Consider the following 17487-nt stretch of genomic DNA (forward strand, 5'->3'; position numbering starts at 1 on the left):
TCTGCAAAGTCCCTTTTGCCACAGAAGGTGCCACCTTCACAGGTCCCAGGCAGGAGGACATGGACATCTTTGGGGGCTGTTATTTTGTCCACCACAAAAGGCTTTCCTTAGATGGCCTTCCTCTTAAAACGTATTGAATGCGGAGCACAACTGCTATGATATCTCCATAGAGGAGGAGGAGAGAACAGAAGAGATGAGAAGAAAACAGAAGAGAAGAGAACAGGAGAGGAGAAGAGAAGAAAAAAGAAAAGACCAGTATTCTCCTTTGCTTAGAGACTAGAATCCAACGTGTTCAATTCACCCAGCATTTACCAATCACCCACCCCAGTGAAGAGCAGGATTCTGCGTCCCCCCACCAGTAGCTAAGAAAGCAGTGGGACCCCCAGGGAAGGGGCTGGCTCCTGGCAAGCCCTCCTGTCTCCTCAGCTGGGTCGGCCCCTTCAGCATCCCTCCCTCCGCCTATGTAGTGGTTCTCCGTGTCCATCTGTTCTGGGGTCTCCTTTGGCCTCTTCCAGGAGGTGAGTCACATCTACGGTGCTAAGGCCAGAGTTCTCTGACCACTGGGAAGGGTAATAAAACTCTGTTGGGGTTCAAGGACTTGGGAGGTCCACGGCCTCGGCCACTCCCTGGTGACACTCAACCTCCGTCATTTTTGACTTCCGATAGCCTCATCTACGAAGAACAGAATGTTTCACAAATAGAGCTGAAGCTGGGCTGGGCTTTTCTGAAAATCATCTACACTGTAATTCAATTTGGTGTTAGTGTCCATAAAAATTGAGTTGGCAGAAAGTCATTACATATTGGGGTAAATCTATATTTTGCTGACTAGTAAGTGCTGGTATGAATCATACTCTTTTCTGATGTCCTGTAAATATTGGTGAGACCCACAGTCTCTTTTTTTTTTTAAAGATTTATTTATTTATTTATTTAATTTCCCCCCCTCCCCTGGTTGTCTGTTCTTGGTGTCTATTTGCTGCGTCTTGTTTCTTTGTCCGCTTCTGTTGTCGTCAGCGGCACGGGAAGTGTGGGCGGCGCCATTCCTGGGCAGGCTGCTCTTTCTTTTCACGCTGGGCGGCTTTCCTCACAGGTGCACTCCTTGCTCGTGGGGCTCCCCCACGCGGGGGACACCCTTGCGTGGCACGGCACTCCTTGCGCGCATCAGCGCTGCGCATGGCCAGCTCCACACGGGTCAAGGAGGCTCGGGGTTTGAACCGCGGACCTCCCATATGGTAGACGGACGCCCTAACCACTGGGCCAAAGTCCGTTTCCCCCACAGTCTCTTCTGATGGCCCAAAAGTATTGGAGTGAATCTACATTCTTTTCTGATGCCCCTTAAATATTAGTATAAACCCGCACTCTCTTCCGATGTCCTGTAATTTTTACTGTGAACTGACACTCTGTTCTGATATCCTGTAAACATTGGTATGAAGCCACACTGCCTTCTGATGTCCTCTAAATATTGGTGTGAACCCACACTCTCATCTGATGTCCCCTAAGTATTGGTGAGAAACTGTGGGAAACAAAGGCATGTTGTTTCCATAGAAGCAAGTTACTTCCTTGACCACTGAGTCATGCTGTCTCCATAGCTGTACATGCAGGTCATAAATCTAGCAAGGTGATGTGTACGCTCAGGTGGAACGAGGACTCGGTAGAACGGGACAACCTGGGCAACAAGATTTATGGGTATGTTTTCTCAACAATATAATAGAACATCGTAATTTTGAACTTTGAATTATAATCATAGCATTTGATCCATTGTGTTACACAGGTTGAGGTGAATAGTTAGCTAGAATAGTTGCTGGGTCTCACGATTGCTTGGGGTATACAAAGAAGCCCCTGAGATTAATAAACTTGTCTGATGAGCTTGAGGCTTCAATGCTCGCAGTCCCCTGATCCCAATTTCTCTCTGTCTTTCATCCCGATACCCTTCAGGTCCGTGACTCCGACAAGAAACCTCTCTTCTGATGTCCTGTAAGTATTGGTGCAAGTCCGTACTCTATTCTGACGGACTCAAAGCAGTGGATCTCTTTGTCAATTGCAGCAGCTTGTAAATACACATTCCTTCAAGTCTAAATCACACAGCAGCTACAGAGACGAAGACTGGTTTATTGGAGACAATATAATTTGCAGGATATAAAGTACTGGAGCGGTTGCTCATGTGCTGTGAGGTTTGTGTGCTTGAATTCATACTTCAAAGTCACCAAGAGCTGTGCAGACCTTGGCAAATCTCCAACTCTAAAGAATGAGTCATTGTTGGCAATATATACAACACCTTTTAGAGACAGACCTCAGGTTCCAACCTGCCTTGTCCCCCTGGCTTTTCTCTGCTTACAATATCCATCCCTCCATGCATACCTTTTTCCATCTCCTCACTGCAGAAACAAATGCTAGGCAATGGGTTGACCTTTAAGCACGGGGAATTTATTAGCTTCCCGTTTTGAGGCCAGGAGAAGTCCAAAACCAAGACATCATCAAGGTGATGCATTTTTCCCAAAGACTGGCTGCCAATCATCCTTGATCTTTCTCCTGAAAGTCACATGGCCATGCATATGGCGGACTCTTCCAGCTTCTTTCTCGGTCCTTGGCTTGAATGTCACATGGCCATACATATGGCAGACTCTTCTAGCTTTCTTGGTCCTTGGCTTGATTGTCATATGACCACGCATATGGCGGACTCTTCCAGCTTCTTTCTTGGTCCTTGGCTTGATTGTCATATGACCACGCATATGGCGGACTCTTCCAGCTTCTTTCTCGGTCCTTGGCTTGAATGTCACGTGGCCACGCATATGGCGGACTCTTCCAGCTTCTTTCTTGATCCTTGGCTTGAATGTCACATGGCCACGCGTATGGCGGACTCTTCTAGCTTTCTTGGTCCTTGGCTTGATTGTCACATGACCACGCATATGGCGGACTCTTCCAGCTTCTCTCTCTTCCAGGTTCCACTGACTTCCAGTTTCTGAATGCTCCCTCTGTAGCTTTCTCTCTCTGAGTTTCACTCTGCTTATAAAGAAGTCTAGTATTAGGATTAAGACCCATCCTGATTGAGCTGGTCCACACCTTAACTGAAGTCACAAAAACTTCCTGCTTGTGATGGGTTCACACTCACAGGAATGGATCAAGCTTAAGAATGTGTTTTTTTCTGGATACCTAGCTCCAAGCCACCACCCTTCCCATCCTTTAAAAGAGTGTGGAATTATTACTCTCTCCAGATGACTTACCTGATGCCAAGCTGAGTTCAGGATCTCCTAGGTACCCCAAAACCCAGAGTAGGCATCCCCTCCCATGATATAATGCTCTATGACACCTGTCTGGTTTCACTAGTTGCATGCCCCTCTTTTTAGTAAACCTCTTTGAGTTCTTCACTTCTGTGTATCTGTCACCTTGACTGTACCTGGAACAGGTGTGCATCAAACGTTTGCTGAATGAAGGCACAACTTGCCTGATGTTGCACATCCAGGGGGTGGAAACCCTGGAATTTAAAATCCGGGTCTTCCCATCAGCTCTAGTGCTGCTCAGGTGGATGCACAAAAGGCAGGTATCTTCTACTTTGCTCCCACCAATGTTCCCGCCCACTGATAGCTGAGGGAAGGCAGGAGACCCTTCCAAGTATCAGAGCTTGTGAGTCGCGAAAGCTGAGACGTGAGACTCAGGTCCAGGTGCTTACCTGTGCGTTCGTCCAAAACCTGGTCTCACCAGGTTACCCTGTCCTGAAGGTGATGCTGTACCTGGTAGGGCATCTGTTGAGCCAGTGGCTGGTTCCTTTGAGCTTGCAACAGCTCCCACGCCTACAAGATCAGGAACTGGGTGGGTGTGCTGGCTTCCAGAAGCCAAGGGTGCTTATTGGTGCTTGGGTGGCATCCCGGCCTCCCTCCTCACCGGTTCTTGGGCTGATGGGTGTGTCCAGGTCACAGAGGCTTGTCCCTGTACATTCCTCGGCATGCACGCACTCGTCCCTCTGGCCCTTGGCTGTGGAGTTGGCAGATGGGAATCTATCTGCCTAATATTTTCCATCTGAAGGCACCGCCTCTCTTCTCTCCACCCTGGGAGACCGGAAGTCAACAAACAACGTGGGTGGGGTCACCTCGCCGTGGGCTGGGACTTCTGCTAGCTTTCTGTGGTCCCGACACCAAGGATGGGGATCTGGAAGGGAGCTTCCTGCCTCGTGTTCCTGGGTTTGCTGATGCACACCAGAGGTAAGCGCTCGTTCTGCTTGGGGGCGACTGCTGGGTGTGGACTTGCCTTCTGTGGCTTTTAAAAACGTCTTCTGAAGGAGTTTCTGCTAAGTCAATTGTTATACTTTTCCAGACTGGCTTAGAAAGGAAGCTGAAAATGACGGCTGGGGAGAGAGAAGAGGGGCCCCGTTTTAGATCTGGGAATCAGAGCTGGGAATGCAGGATGCTAACCGAGAGCCAGTGAAAATTAACTACGATCTGTGGCTTTGATCTAAAACGAGAGCGTCTCACGCATTTAAAAACTGGGCTGTTTACACTCCACGATTTAAGCACCACTGGGCATGTGGGATATTTAAATTATTCATTTCTAATTTAAGATATTAGCTCTGACTTTTTATAAGGTAAAAATACAGTTGAGATACAACTTCATCTTCTTGGTTGACTTACAAAACATTGGGTTCTACCAAAGGTCGGCATTTGTCCAGCTGTTGTAATCCTTTCCGTAAGTGTCATACTTCATGTTTGAAAATTAAAATTTTTCACATCAAGGATTTTAATAGGAGCTTGGAGACTTTCTCTTGGACTCCAAGATTTTTTTTTTTTTTTTGTTCATTTGGGGAAAACTCCTTAAGGAGCTATCATGAACTCCTAAGATGTAGGGTTGGAATGGCGAGTGATGTCCTTTGTCATTTTAATGTTCCAATTCTAGGGCATTGAAATATCCAAGTGAACCTTAAGAGTGAGAAGCCTTGTGTTGGAATTAAAAGATTTCCTTCAGATCTTCATAGGGTGGCATTTCCTGTTTATCCTGTTTTCGGACATGCATATTATTAAACCAGGAGTTGGTTGTTTATGGTCCAGATGGACCTGGGGGCTGTTCCCAGTTCTTGGAGCCCAAAATCTTGAGTGAGACCTACCCAGTAATCCATGTCATCTTTATATCATGGCCAGCATGTGGGGCCGGCGGTGAACTAGTCACAGAAGCTTCTGTTGGTAGGAAGATGTTTATCTTGTGGTTTACACAAGCGTTGAAGCAGGAGTTTTGCTTTTATGCAGAGATATACGGCAGTGATCCAGAAATGCATGGCTGATAACGTTATTCTTTATGATATGGACTGTAGAGCAACCCTTTGCTTTCAGGAAACTCACTCCCTTCAATGGATAGTATATTCCATCCTTTGTGATTAGTTGGACACCAAATCATTTCTTTTGCCTTCTGGCTCATTGAAACCTGTGACTTGACAAAGTTCATTCAACAAACATTTTTCGCAAGAGACAAAGGGTTAGGTGCCGAGGTTGGCCAACGTTTGTTACTCGTCATCCACATTGGGTTCTTTTTATGGCATCAACGTTTCCTATGTGCAGACCCTGTTGCAAACATGCTACGCACACCAACTGCTTTAATTCTCTCTCCACTCTAGGATGTGGGTGCTCTGTGGGGGCCATCTTACGGATGGGTAAACTGAGGCACATGGCGGTTCGGTCGTTTGCCTGAGGTGCCACCGTTGGTAAAAATCAGACAGCCGGTTCTTGTGTGTCTGTGCTCCAACGCGCACGCCCTCACACGCCCGCGCGGTTAATGGGGGGTGGGGTTAATATGTTGTAACTTAAAGGACGTGGCCCCCCTTCACGGGGAGGGGCTGGTGGTCCACAGTTTGAGCCACTTGCTGGAGGTCAGGGGGCTCATGTGGCTAAGAGGCTGCCCCCTTTCTTGTCTTCTCGTCTTTGTTGAATTCCATGCCTGTCCTACTCCATGTTGAGCGTCTCCTTCTGGAAGTCAGAATGGAAGGATTTTGGAAGTGGCCTGAGGCTGAATTAGGGATCAGAAGTGCCCAGTGGACCCCTGGCCTTGAGCCCTGGCTGATTTAATTCACAGGGAAGCCCCCTCCCCTATGCCCCCAGCCAGCACTAGGAGGGCTTTATTTTATTTTTTTATTTTTAAAAAAGTTTTAGATTACATTGAAGTTACATAAAAAATAGGGGGATTCCCATATACCCCTTCTCCTCCCCCACTTTTCCCCATTAACAACATCCTTCATTAGCGTGGTACATTTGTTACGATTGGTGAACACATATTGAAGCATTGACTAACCATTGACTATAGTTTATATTATAGTTTACACTTTGTCCCACACAATTTTGTAGGATATGACAGAATAAGTAATAATAAATATATCCATCATTGCAATGTCATGCCAGACAATTCCAATGTCCTGAAAATGCACCATGTCACACCTATTCTTCCCTCCCCTTCCCCTCAGAACCTCTGGTGGCCACTATCTTTATATCAGTGATACAAATTCTTCCATTGCTAGAATATTAATATCTATAGTAGAATAATAATAAGTCTACTTTCGTCCAATGTTCAGTCCCCAACCTTGAGGATTTGGGGATGGCGATGTCCACTCTCTTTCTAATTGAGAGGGAGCTTAAACCCTGTGAGACAGATGGAAGGAACTATCTTGCTTGCAGCTGTAGACACTCTCTGTTCCTTAGGATGGGTGTTGTCCATCATCATCTCCTTATTAGTTGTCCTGGGTGAGTCCAATGAATTGATGAGTAGGTGTTGCAACTCTGCTGAGATTCAGGGCTCAACTGGCACGTGAATGGACCAAAGAGCTAAGTCTCTGGGACATATATCTAACAAGTAGAGTGCTAATTATAGGTTTCAAATAAAAAGGGCAGAAGAGCCATGTGTAGGGTAACTATACACGAGTCCAACTCTGTTACAATGGGGAGCATAAATTCCAAAGTAAGATCCACCCACAGGGTGCCAAATTCCTGAGCTGTCTGCCCTGCTTATAGTGTCTGGATGTCTCTAGAATCCTCAGGAGCCCTGCTACTTGAGGCAATATTTATTGAGGCAGTCAATGAGATCCTGCTGTGACTGCATAAACATAACCTCTGGAATGACCTCCCAACTCACTTTGAAATCTCTTAGCAATAAGAACTCATTTGTATTTACCATTTCCCCCTTATGGTTTTTTCCAGATGCATTGCTAGTTGGTAATAATCCCTTGGTGCCAGGGAGGCTCATCCCCGGGAGTCCTGTCCCATGGTGGGGGAAGGTAGTGAGTGCATTTATATAATAAGTTTGCCTTAGAGAGAGGCCACATTTGAGCAACAAGGAGGCTCTCAGGAGGTAACTCTTAGGTAATACATAATACTAGGCTGTTTCAATTTCACAAGAAAAGGTTCCTAAGTACAGTCATCAATATGAAGGGCCTGCCATAGTGTCTGTCTTCCTTCACTAGGCACTGCTCTTGTACTCGGGAGATTCTTGTCATCCTATTAGAGACTATAGCAGGACCCCCCATTAGGGGAATTCAATATTATTTCAGTTATTGTCTGGATCTCCACCCCCTCAAGACAACACCCCAGGAACACTTGAACCTATTCAAATGCTTTAGAGACATGCCCCAGGTGAACCCCTCCCAACACCTCCCCCCATCTCTGACATCCTGCACCAGTGATTGTCTCTGCTACAGTTGTGACTCTTCTGTGACCCAAAACCTAGGAGAGTTTTGACTGAGCAAGACCACTGGGTCCCAAAATATTTTGCAAGGCTGATGTGATGCTTGTTACAGGGCCCTGGACACAGTGTTGTCAGAGCTAATGTCCCTGGGGTAGGAGGATGTAGTTAGGGGGTTATGGCTAGTGGCCCCAAGGTGTGACTGTATTTAATTAGTCCTGGCAGTGCAGCCTGAATGAGTTGGAAGGGACAGGATATAGAATGAAGTCTTCTAGAAGCTTACCAGAACCAGAAAGGAAGAACTAGAAATGGAAATCCCACAGGGGCTGATGCTTGGCTCCTTGAGAAAAAAGAAAACTAGGTATATATTACAGCAAATACATACAGTATATAATATATATAGCATCTAGTGTACATAGTAAATAATATATATATGCCATCTAGTGTATAGTAAATAGTGTATAATATATAGCACAGATTGTATATAGTATATAATATTATAGCATATATTATGTACTATATAGTGTATGTAGTACATAATATATAATTGCCACATATACTACACACTATATTCTATATATTTTGCATATTATATAAAATGTATAAAATACAATGTATAATATATAATATAATACACACTAATATACAGGATACAATATTATACTTATATCCTATATAAGCTATAATATATACTGTATATTATATATTATATGTAATATTATATATACTCTATGACATATATACCATATACTATAGTATATACTATTATATGCTACATGTTATATAGTATATGTAGCACATAGCACATACTGTATACTGCATAGTATATACTGTGTAGTATATAGTGTATATAGTGTATACTATATAGTAAGTTGTATATTAAATAAAATGTTTAATATGTAATGTATAGTATACAATAGATAACGTATAATACAAACTGTATAATTTACAGTATAAATGCATAATATATAATTTATAATGTATATACCATCGATGTATTGGTTTAAATTGGCTCCAGCACGCTCATTCATTCTCTCCTGTGTACTACTCTCTTCTCAAGCGTCAGTAAGAATGCATGTGCATTTGTATAAGCTGTGAACAGCTTTTCCGTGCACAAACACATATCTAAAAAGGATGCATGTCCTTCATCGCTCCTAACAGCCAGGCAGAATATTTCCGAGCACCTCCTGAAGAGTAAGAGCCAAGCGCTGTGCTCGAAAGTTCATGCTCCCTTCCTCTTGAGCCATCAGGGGCTGCTTTGCTTTAACTCAAGAGCAATTAGCTTATGAAGAGGCTGAGGTACCCAATCAGAACCTGGGCTGGGGTACACCTGGGGGCTCCCCCCCTTGACTCCTCCCTCAAATCTACCCCCACAAGACCCTGTGATCTGACCTATGATGGGTGTGGAAGTTGGCAAATGGGTCGTTGTTATCTGCCTTCTGGCCGGCTGCAGATTTACCGTGGCCGAACCTGCCTGGTGATCGCATGGGCTGATTCTCAAGCCTCGATGTGCAGATGAATCACCCAAAAAGGCTCCATTCCAGGCCCCGCCCTGGAGGTGCTCGTTCCCGGGGTGTGGGGTGAGGCACTGGGGCGCCCTGGGATTCACATTGTAAGAAGCTCCTGGGCAACGCCTGGGCTGGGGTTGGGGGTAGATTTTCAGGTAGAAGGACTGCATGGCAGGGCCACCTCATTTCTCCTTGAGATGGGGCTCAGGGGTCCCTGCTGTGGTGGGCATTGCTTGGGGGTCCCCATCCAGGGATGTACCATGGCACCAGAAGGGAGACCCTCGGGTAGAGAAGCCTTGCAGTTCCCAACCTGGGGCGATTGCCCCTCCCATTGACACGTGGCAAGCCCTGGGGGCATTTTGATTGTCACATCTGGAGGTGGGTTACTCCTGGCATTGAGTGGGTGGAGTCCAGGGATACAGCTCACCCATCCTACAATGGACCCCAACCTGGAGAACCATCTGGACCCAACCTGGAGAACCACCTGGACCCAAACGGGAGAATCATCTGGACCCAACCCAGAGAACCATCTGGACCCAACCTGGAGAACCATCTGGACCCAACTCGGAGAACCATCTGGACCCAACCCAGAGAACCATCTGGACCCAACCCAGAGAACCATCTGGACCCAACTGGGAGAACCATCTGGACCCAACCTGGAGAACCATCTGGACCCAAATGTCAATGCCGCTCTAGTTGAGAAGTCCTGAATTTCAAGCTCCGTTCAGGAGATAATCGATACACATATCTCCTTCCTCCTCTCCCCTTTTCCCACTTGACGCTTCTCACAACCTTAAGCTTCACTCTGAATCATTGGTTTTGAATTGGGGTGATTTTGATCATGGCCAATGTCTGGAGTGGAGGAGGGGATGCTCCCGGCATTGAGTATGTGGAGACCAGGCATGCTTCTCAGAGAATGATCCAAACCCAAATGTCCAGAGTGGGAAATCTTGCTGGTGGGCACCTCCTGAGCCAGGGAGAGGGCCACATGGGAAATCCTACTCTCTTGTAAAGTTGAAGGAGCCAAGGGCCATGGGGCTGTTTCCAAATGGCTTGGACACTCTCACAGGGTCCCTTTCCATGTAGCACAGCTCTCACTGTTGGCTGGTCAGGGGTGGAGGGCAGCACGTGTTTCCAGCTCAGCAAACTGCAGACTTTGTGGCATAAGGCTGTGGAAACATTTGGAAAATATCAAAGCTAATAGCTGGAGAACCACAGAGACGAGGAAATGTCCCTTCCTCTCTGAAAGCAAACGGTCCTCTCTGGATGAAGGGCTGGGGCCAGGGTGGACCCTTCCCACCAGGGGCCAGCTTATGTGTGAGGCTTATGCCGTTGGGGTGGTGGCAAAGGGGAATGGGCGCATGGGTGCCCAATGCAGAGTTGGCTGTCTGGACATTTCTTAATGTGAGGCTTCCATCGAGCTTCTAGAAGCAGACTGTGTCGAGAGCATCCAGAGGTTTGTGCAGCCCAAATTTTAGTAGTGCCATGGGTTGAGAAATTTGATGGTGCAGGGTCTCCCTCCTTGTGGGGAGGGCCCAGAGGGCATTCTAGAATCCAAGACTTTGTCTTCTCATCCAGAAGATTTCTAAAAAATGTGTGACAAGTTTATCATCTTTTTAAAAAAAGATGTATAATCACACAAACTGTTACATTAAAAAATATAAGAGGTTCCCATATACCCCACACCCCACCCCACTCCTCCCACATCAACAACCTCTTTCATCAGTGTGGCACATTCATTGCATTTGGTGAATACATTTTGGAGCACTGCTGCACCGCATGGATTATAGTTTACATTGTAGTTTATGCTCTTCCTCAGTCCATTCTGTGGGTTATGGCAGGACATACAATGTCCAGCATCTGTCCCTGCAATGTCATTCAGGACAACTCCAAGTCCCGAAAACACCCCATATCATACCTCTTCTTCCCTCTCCCTGCCCTCAGCAACTCCCGTGGCCACTGTCTCCACATCGTTGCTCCAATTTCTTCCATTATTAGTCGTAATAGTTCTATAGTAGAATACGAGTAAGTCCACTCTAATCGCAGGAAGGCTCTACTCCAAGCTCTGCAATCCAAGCCCTGAATGAAGGGGACCCTGGAGATTGAAGGCTGGCATTAGAAAATCCCTGGCTCTACCTCCTCGACTCAGACTCTGCAGAGGATTCGAAGGTGCTGGTGTGAGGTTCTCCCCGCCTTCAGCATCTCCTAGGTCCACGCCTCCCAGAAATACTTCTGTGTGTCTGTTGCCTGCTGGGCATGGCTGGCACCATTAAAATCTTTTTGCTGCCCCAGTGTTCCTGTCCATATACTGCGTACGTGCAAGGGGCTGCTTTTTTGGTAAGCACAGCTGCTGCTGAAATTGCTGAGGAGTGAGAAACAAAGGGTTGATACATGTCAAGGGCTCAGCAGATCCTGAGGTCGACCAGCTGGCTTGTCCTCAAAACAGGTTTCTGCTGAGGTCAACCAGGTGCCTTGTCCTGCAAAGCAAATTTTGCTGAGGTTGACCAGTTGATTTTGCAGGGGACTGCTAAGGAAATAATTCTCTAGATTAAAAAAAAAAAAAAAAAGAGCAAAATAGTGCTTTTAACCCAAAGAGCATCCTCTTAAAATTAGATAAATGCATCTTGTTTTCCTTTTAAATGATATTTTCATCTTTATTATCACTAGGAATAAAACAGTCTATTCAGACTTCAGATCCTTCAGGGTGGCTGTTGGCAAACTGGAAGGCATGGCCACCTGGGGAAGTGGGTTAAAATACAGACTCCCAGCTCCATCCTCCTTCTTGGGTTATTTTCTTCAGCTTCAGCCAGTTGGGGGGGGGGCGGTCTTTCCTCCAGAACGGTGCCCCGAATCACCTGGTGAGCTTCAGAAGCTGATGTCCAGTCCCCAGCCCGGGTGATTTCACTCAGCTCTTCAAAGCAACCTCAGCAGCTTTTATAGCTCAGGTGGAGAACCATAACAGGTGGAGGTGACACACACCTGCCGTGGTTCTGCTGGACTCCCTCTCTTTTTTTTAAAGATTTATTTTTAAATTATTTCTCTCCCCCTTTCCCGTCCCCCCCCCCAAGTTATCAGCAGCTTGTGTCCATTCGCTGTGTGTTCTTCTGTGTCCACTTGCATTCTTTTCAGCGGCACCGGGAATCTGTATCTCTTTTTGTTGCATCATCTTGCTGCGTCAGCTCTCTGTGTGTGTGGTGACACTCCTGGGCAGGCTGTGCTTTTTTTGCACTGGGCGGCTCTCCTTACGGGGTGCGGGGCTCCCCTACACGGGGGACACCCCTGTGTGGCATGGCACTCCTTGTGCGCATCAGTACTGCGCATGGGCCAGCTCCGCACGGGTCAGGAGGCCCTGGGTTTGAACCCTGGACCTCCCCTGTAGTAGGCGGACGCTCTATTAGTTGAGCCAAATCCACTTCCCTTATTGGACTCTCTTGAGCCTGTTCACGTCCCATCTGAAGCATGCTTTTTATTTTTTTGCAAGAGAGCAAAAGTGCCCATCCTTTGTTAAAGCCCCCCTCTCCACCGGAGACACTTTCAGGCATTTTGGAAAGTGATGAAGCAAGGATTTTCTCAAAAGGAGTGAGCCTACCTTCTCTTGGTGTTTTCAAGGCTGCACTGGAGCTGAGCCCAACTGCCTTCTGCAGGCTCCATCCATGGCATTTTCCACGCTGGACCCGACATCTTTTCCCTTCTAGCCATAAGCAGGGGCCAGCTGGGGTCTCAGCTGGCCACCAGCCCCACCTGATGGAGGTTTTGTCCTCCTGGGTGGAGGACCACCTGCATGCTGCAAAGAGGGTATTTAGGGCACCTGGAGGTGGAAACATCATCCTTAAGAAAGAGGGGCCGCCTCTTGATATAGATGTGCAGTGGACACAACCATTCCAGGGTCCACAGGATGGAGGAATAGAGTATGGATTAGAGTGGACTTACTCATATTCTATTCATGAACCATTGTGATTAGTAATCAAAGAAAATGTGGCATTGGTGTGGAGAAAGTGGCCATGGTGGCTGCTGGGGGTAGGGAGTGGGAGGAAGAGATGTGATGTGGGGGCATTTTCGGGACTTGGAGTTGTCCTGGGTGGTGCTGCAGGTACAATTACTGGACATTGTATGTCCTCCCGTGGCCCACTGGGTGGACTGTGGGAGAGTGTGGGCTGTGGTGTGGACCATTGACCATGAGGTGCAGTGGCGCTCAGAGATGTATTCACCAAATGCAATGAATGTCTCATGATGATGGAGGAGGTTGTTGCTATGGGGGGAGGAGTGGAGGTAGGGGGGTAGGGGGTATAGGGGGACCTCATATTTTTTTAATGTAATATTAAAAAAATAAATAAAGACAAAAAAAAAAGAGGGGCCGAAAGGATGCCATGTACCTTCCCAACCTTGGCCCCCCACTTTGCAAACTGAGGTGCCAAATCTGCAGTGCCCACCTCCCCAGGGAGCTGGTGAGGGACGCAGCCTCCCGGCCCACCCCAGATCTGCTGGAGCAGGAGCCACACCTTCACTCAGACCCCAAGTGGGGGAAGACACGCTGCCGCTGTGACTTCACCAGATGTGCCACGGCGTTTCTCTCCCCTCACCATCTCAGGACGGACATCGTCTTTCCAGGATGCTGCAACAAAGTGCCGCAGACCGGGTGACTGGAAACGGACGTTTCTTCTCACGGGGGCTGGAAGTCCGCCATCAAGTTGGGGACAGGGCCACCAGGAGGGGCTCAGCGGCCGGGGTGAGCCCACCGCAGCCCCTGGCGCCGAGGCCGTGGGGCGTTCTGGGCTCAAGGACCCCACCCAGTTGGGGCGGTGGCTCATCTCCAGGGGGGTTCCAGCTGCACGTGGGGGCGCATGTTTGGGTTCCAGCTTGGACACGGTCCACGTGGGAGGTTCTCAGTCCACTGATGTCCATTCTGAGGCTGAGAACCCAGCTCTCTTGAGCAGTGTTTGTTGTCCCGCCGGAATCTGAAACCTCCTGAGAAATTAGTGAACAAAATCGACTAGGAAATGGCTGTCTTGTTTTCTGTTTTCATCTGAGCGGCCGCTTTTCTACACCTATGGGTATTTGAACTATTGAACCAGAGTTAGAGGGGAATGTGCAGATTTGCCTGAAGGAAACCAACGCTCGTTGCCTTCTGAATCCCACCTCTGGGCATGTGAAATTCTAGGGCAGGGGTCCTGCAAAATTCCTCAAGGTGGAGCAGGGCAGATGCAGATGCAAAGTGACTTGATTTGCCATCTGGTGGGCTAGACGGGTAAAATGTTGTGTGAAGAAATAAAAAGAACTGCCTGGAAAGAGAGGCGTGTCTCCAGGATTCAGCCCAGCTGAGTCAAAGGCCGCTGGTTTGAACGATAAACTGCAAAAGTCTGTCTGCCGGACGCGGCTGTTGGAAGCCCCGTGACAGATGCTCCGGACGATAATGAAATTCAGTGGCGTTTCGACGCTGCGGGGGATGACTGGCGTTGGTGCCCGGGTTTCCGTGAGGAAATGTGTTTTGCTCTTTTCCTCTTCCCCCTCCGAGCCTGCCTGGGCTGATTTTTTTTTTCTCCATTAAGTGAAACTAAATAATTCAGGGAGAAGGGGGTGGGTTGGATGTGTTGAGTTTGTCTCCTGCTCCACCTGGCAGCCTGCAGGTGGATTTTCTTTATTGATCACAAATAGTGTCTGATTCCTAGTGTTACTGCTGTCATCACAACAGCTCTCTTCTTGGCAGAATTGCCGTTTGCCGTAGGGACGGGCTGCTCTGACTAGAAGCAAGAATGCCGGGGCAAGACAACTCCAATTTAAACCGTCTTGGGATCTTGCAGGGAGAGAAATTTGACCCCAGGGGACTGGGAAGGGCATAGCCCTGAGATTGCTTCCCTGGGGACAATAAAAATTTCTCCAAGTGCCACGCAAGGCACAAGGCGGTTTTCTATTAAGGGCAGCCCTGAAGCTGTGTTTTTGGGGGATTTCTTGTATAAGGCTAACTGGCCAGTTTCAACCCACCTCTCCAGAATGTCGGATGAGGTAGAATAACAGGGCACGAGGCGGCTATCCCTTTGGGGCCTCAGGGAGCCAGAACATGGGGATTTGATTAAAAGCTGCTGAGTTTGCTAGAGGGGGAAAAAATAAAATAAAATCAGAAACAGATTGCCCGTTCCACTGCTCTGCGTGAGAAAGAAGCCAAAGAGAAAACATCTTCCTTGGGGCTGCAGCCCTTCCTCTCAGGTCTACCAGGGGGATCCCCAGCCCGTGCGTCCCCCAGAAAGCACCTGGGACCCCAGCACTGTCCGCACAGCTGCCCCTCCAGCGAGAAGCAGGCACTTGGCTGGAATTCCTTCCTGGCACACAGGACCCGCCCTTTTGCACTTGGCAGGCTGGAAGATTTCGCTTTGTGTCACAAGCTTTGGGTGAGGCAGATGCAGGCCCACCCCATGACTCACTCTCCCACTTGCGGCAACTTCCCCAGTTGAAACAAACTGAAAACCGCTGAACTCAGCTTCCTGCAGGCCCCCCCCCACCTCATTCCTCTCCACCCTCCGTCCCTCAGGGCCATCGGAGCATCTTTTGGGGGCTGCTGAGAAAGGATGGGGCCAGGCAGTGGCTTGGAAGGGGTGGGTCTTAATTCTGAGACAACTGGAAGGTGGCCCAAACTGCCTTCCCACTGGGATAAGACACACCTGGATGGGGCTGGGCTAAGACACACCTGGATGGGGGCTGGGCTAAGACATACCTGGATGGGGCTGTTAAAAGACACACCTGGCTGGGGCTGGGATAAGACACACCTGGGTGGGGCCTGGAATAAGACATACCTGGGTGGGGGCTGGGATAAGACACACCTGGGTGGGGCTGGGATTAGACACACCTGACTGGAGGCTGCTATAAGACACACCTGGGTGGGGCTGGGCTAAGACAGACCTGGCTGGGGACTGGGATAAGATACATCTGGCTGGGGTCTGTTATAAGTCACATCACTGGGGGCTGTTATAAAACACACCTGGGTGGGACTGTTACAAGACACACCTGGCTGGGGCTGGGATAAGACACACCTGACTGGGGGATGGGATAAGACACACCTGGCTGGGGGCTGTTATAAGACACACCTAGGTGGGGCTGGGATAAGACACATCTAGTTGGGACTGTTCTAAGACATACCTGACTGGGAGCTGGGATAAGACCTATTTGGCTGAGGGCTGTTATAAGGCACACCTGGCTGGGGACTGGGCTAAGATACACCTGACTGGGGGCTGTTATAAGACACACCTGGGTGGGGCTGGGCTAAGACACACCTGGCTGCAGGCTGGGCTAAGACACACCTGGCTGGGGGCTGGGCTAAGACACACCTGGCTGGGGGCTGGGCTAAGACACACCTGGCTGGGGGCTGGGCTAAGACACACCTGGCTGGGGCTGTTATAAGACACACCTGGCTGGGGGCTGGGCTAAGACACACCTGGCTGGGGGCTGGGATAAGACTTACCTGGCTGGGGCTGTTATAAGACACACCTGGGTGGGTCCTGGAATGAGACATACCTGACTGGGGGCTGGGATAAGACACATGTGGCTCGGGTCTGTTATAAGTCACACCTGAATGGGGGCTGTTATAAGACACACCTGGGTGGGGCTGGGATAAGACATATTTGGCTGAGGGTTGTTACAAGACCCACCTGACTGGGGGATGGGATGAGACACACTTGGCTGGGGGCTGTTATCAGACATACCTGGCTGGGGACTGGACTAAGACACACCTGGCTGGGGGCTGAGATATGACACACCTGGCTGGGGGCTGAGATATGACACACCTGGCTGGGGCTGAGATATGACACACCTGGCTGGGGGCTGGGCTAAGACACAGCTGGCTGGGGGAGTGGGCTGGGAGCTCCAGGGTGGCCACCAGGGACCGTCAATGAGAAGAGGGCATCCAGGGTCTCCTGATGGGCTACAGATAGCCCTGGAGCTGCCCCAGCAGCATCTCAGGGAGCCCAGGGGCGTGTAGCTCAGGCTTCTCCGTGGCGGTGGGTGGGGTAGAGGGCAACAGACCAAGGAGGCTGTGGGCTGTGGACTTGCTGGACGCCTAGGATTTGTAGTGTGATGCAGGGAGAGTGCCCTGTTAGCTATGGAGGGTCCCTGGACTCCACATTGCCAAGCCAGGGGCATAGCTGGATGCTGGGCCATGAGAGCCCTGGATGGGCATCCATCAATCCAAGTGGATGGAGACGTGCCAGACCATACTTGGGTGGCCAGACTGTGACAGGACATGCCGCTCCACTGATAGGACATGCCCCTTCTGTCATAGAATGTGCCGCTCCACTCATGGGGTGTGCCATGGCATGCTGGAATGGCCACCCCATGACAGGATGTGTCA

General features: G+C 48.9%; 1 protein-coding gene across 6 annotated transcripts in view; it reads left to right on the top strand.

Moving 5' to 3' along the window:
• The first annotated feature begins 4064 nt into the window (after positions 1–4064).
• Positions 4065–17487, top strand: part of LOC139436092 (glycoprotein Xg-like) — a 55745-nt gene continuing 42322 nt past the window's right edge. For 3 of the 6 annotated variants that reach the window (XM_071213470.1, XM_071213465.1, XM_071213466.1), the window contains exon 1: positions 4065–4193. In XM_071213470.1, the coding sequence (XP_071069571.1) occupies positions 4133–4193 (61 nt within the window). In that variant the 5' untranslated portion in view covers positions 4065–4132. The remainder of the gene's footprint in view (positions 4194–17487) is intronic. The other 3 variants (XM_071213469.1, XM_071213472.1, XM_071213468.1) reach the window with 1 other exon arrangement.

Source organism: Dasypus novemcinctus, chromosome Y, assembly GCF_030445035.2.
Source record: "Dasypus novemcinctus isolate mDasNov1 chromosome Y, mDasNov1.1.hap2, whole genome shotgun sequence".
Classification (NCBI taxonomy): Eukaryota; Metazoa; Chordata; class Mammalia; order Cingulata; family Dasypodidae; genus Dasypus; species Dasypus novemcinctus.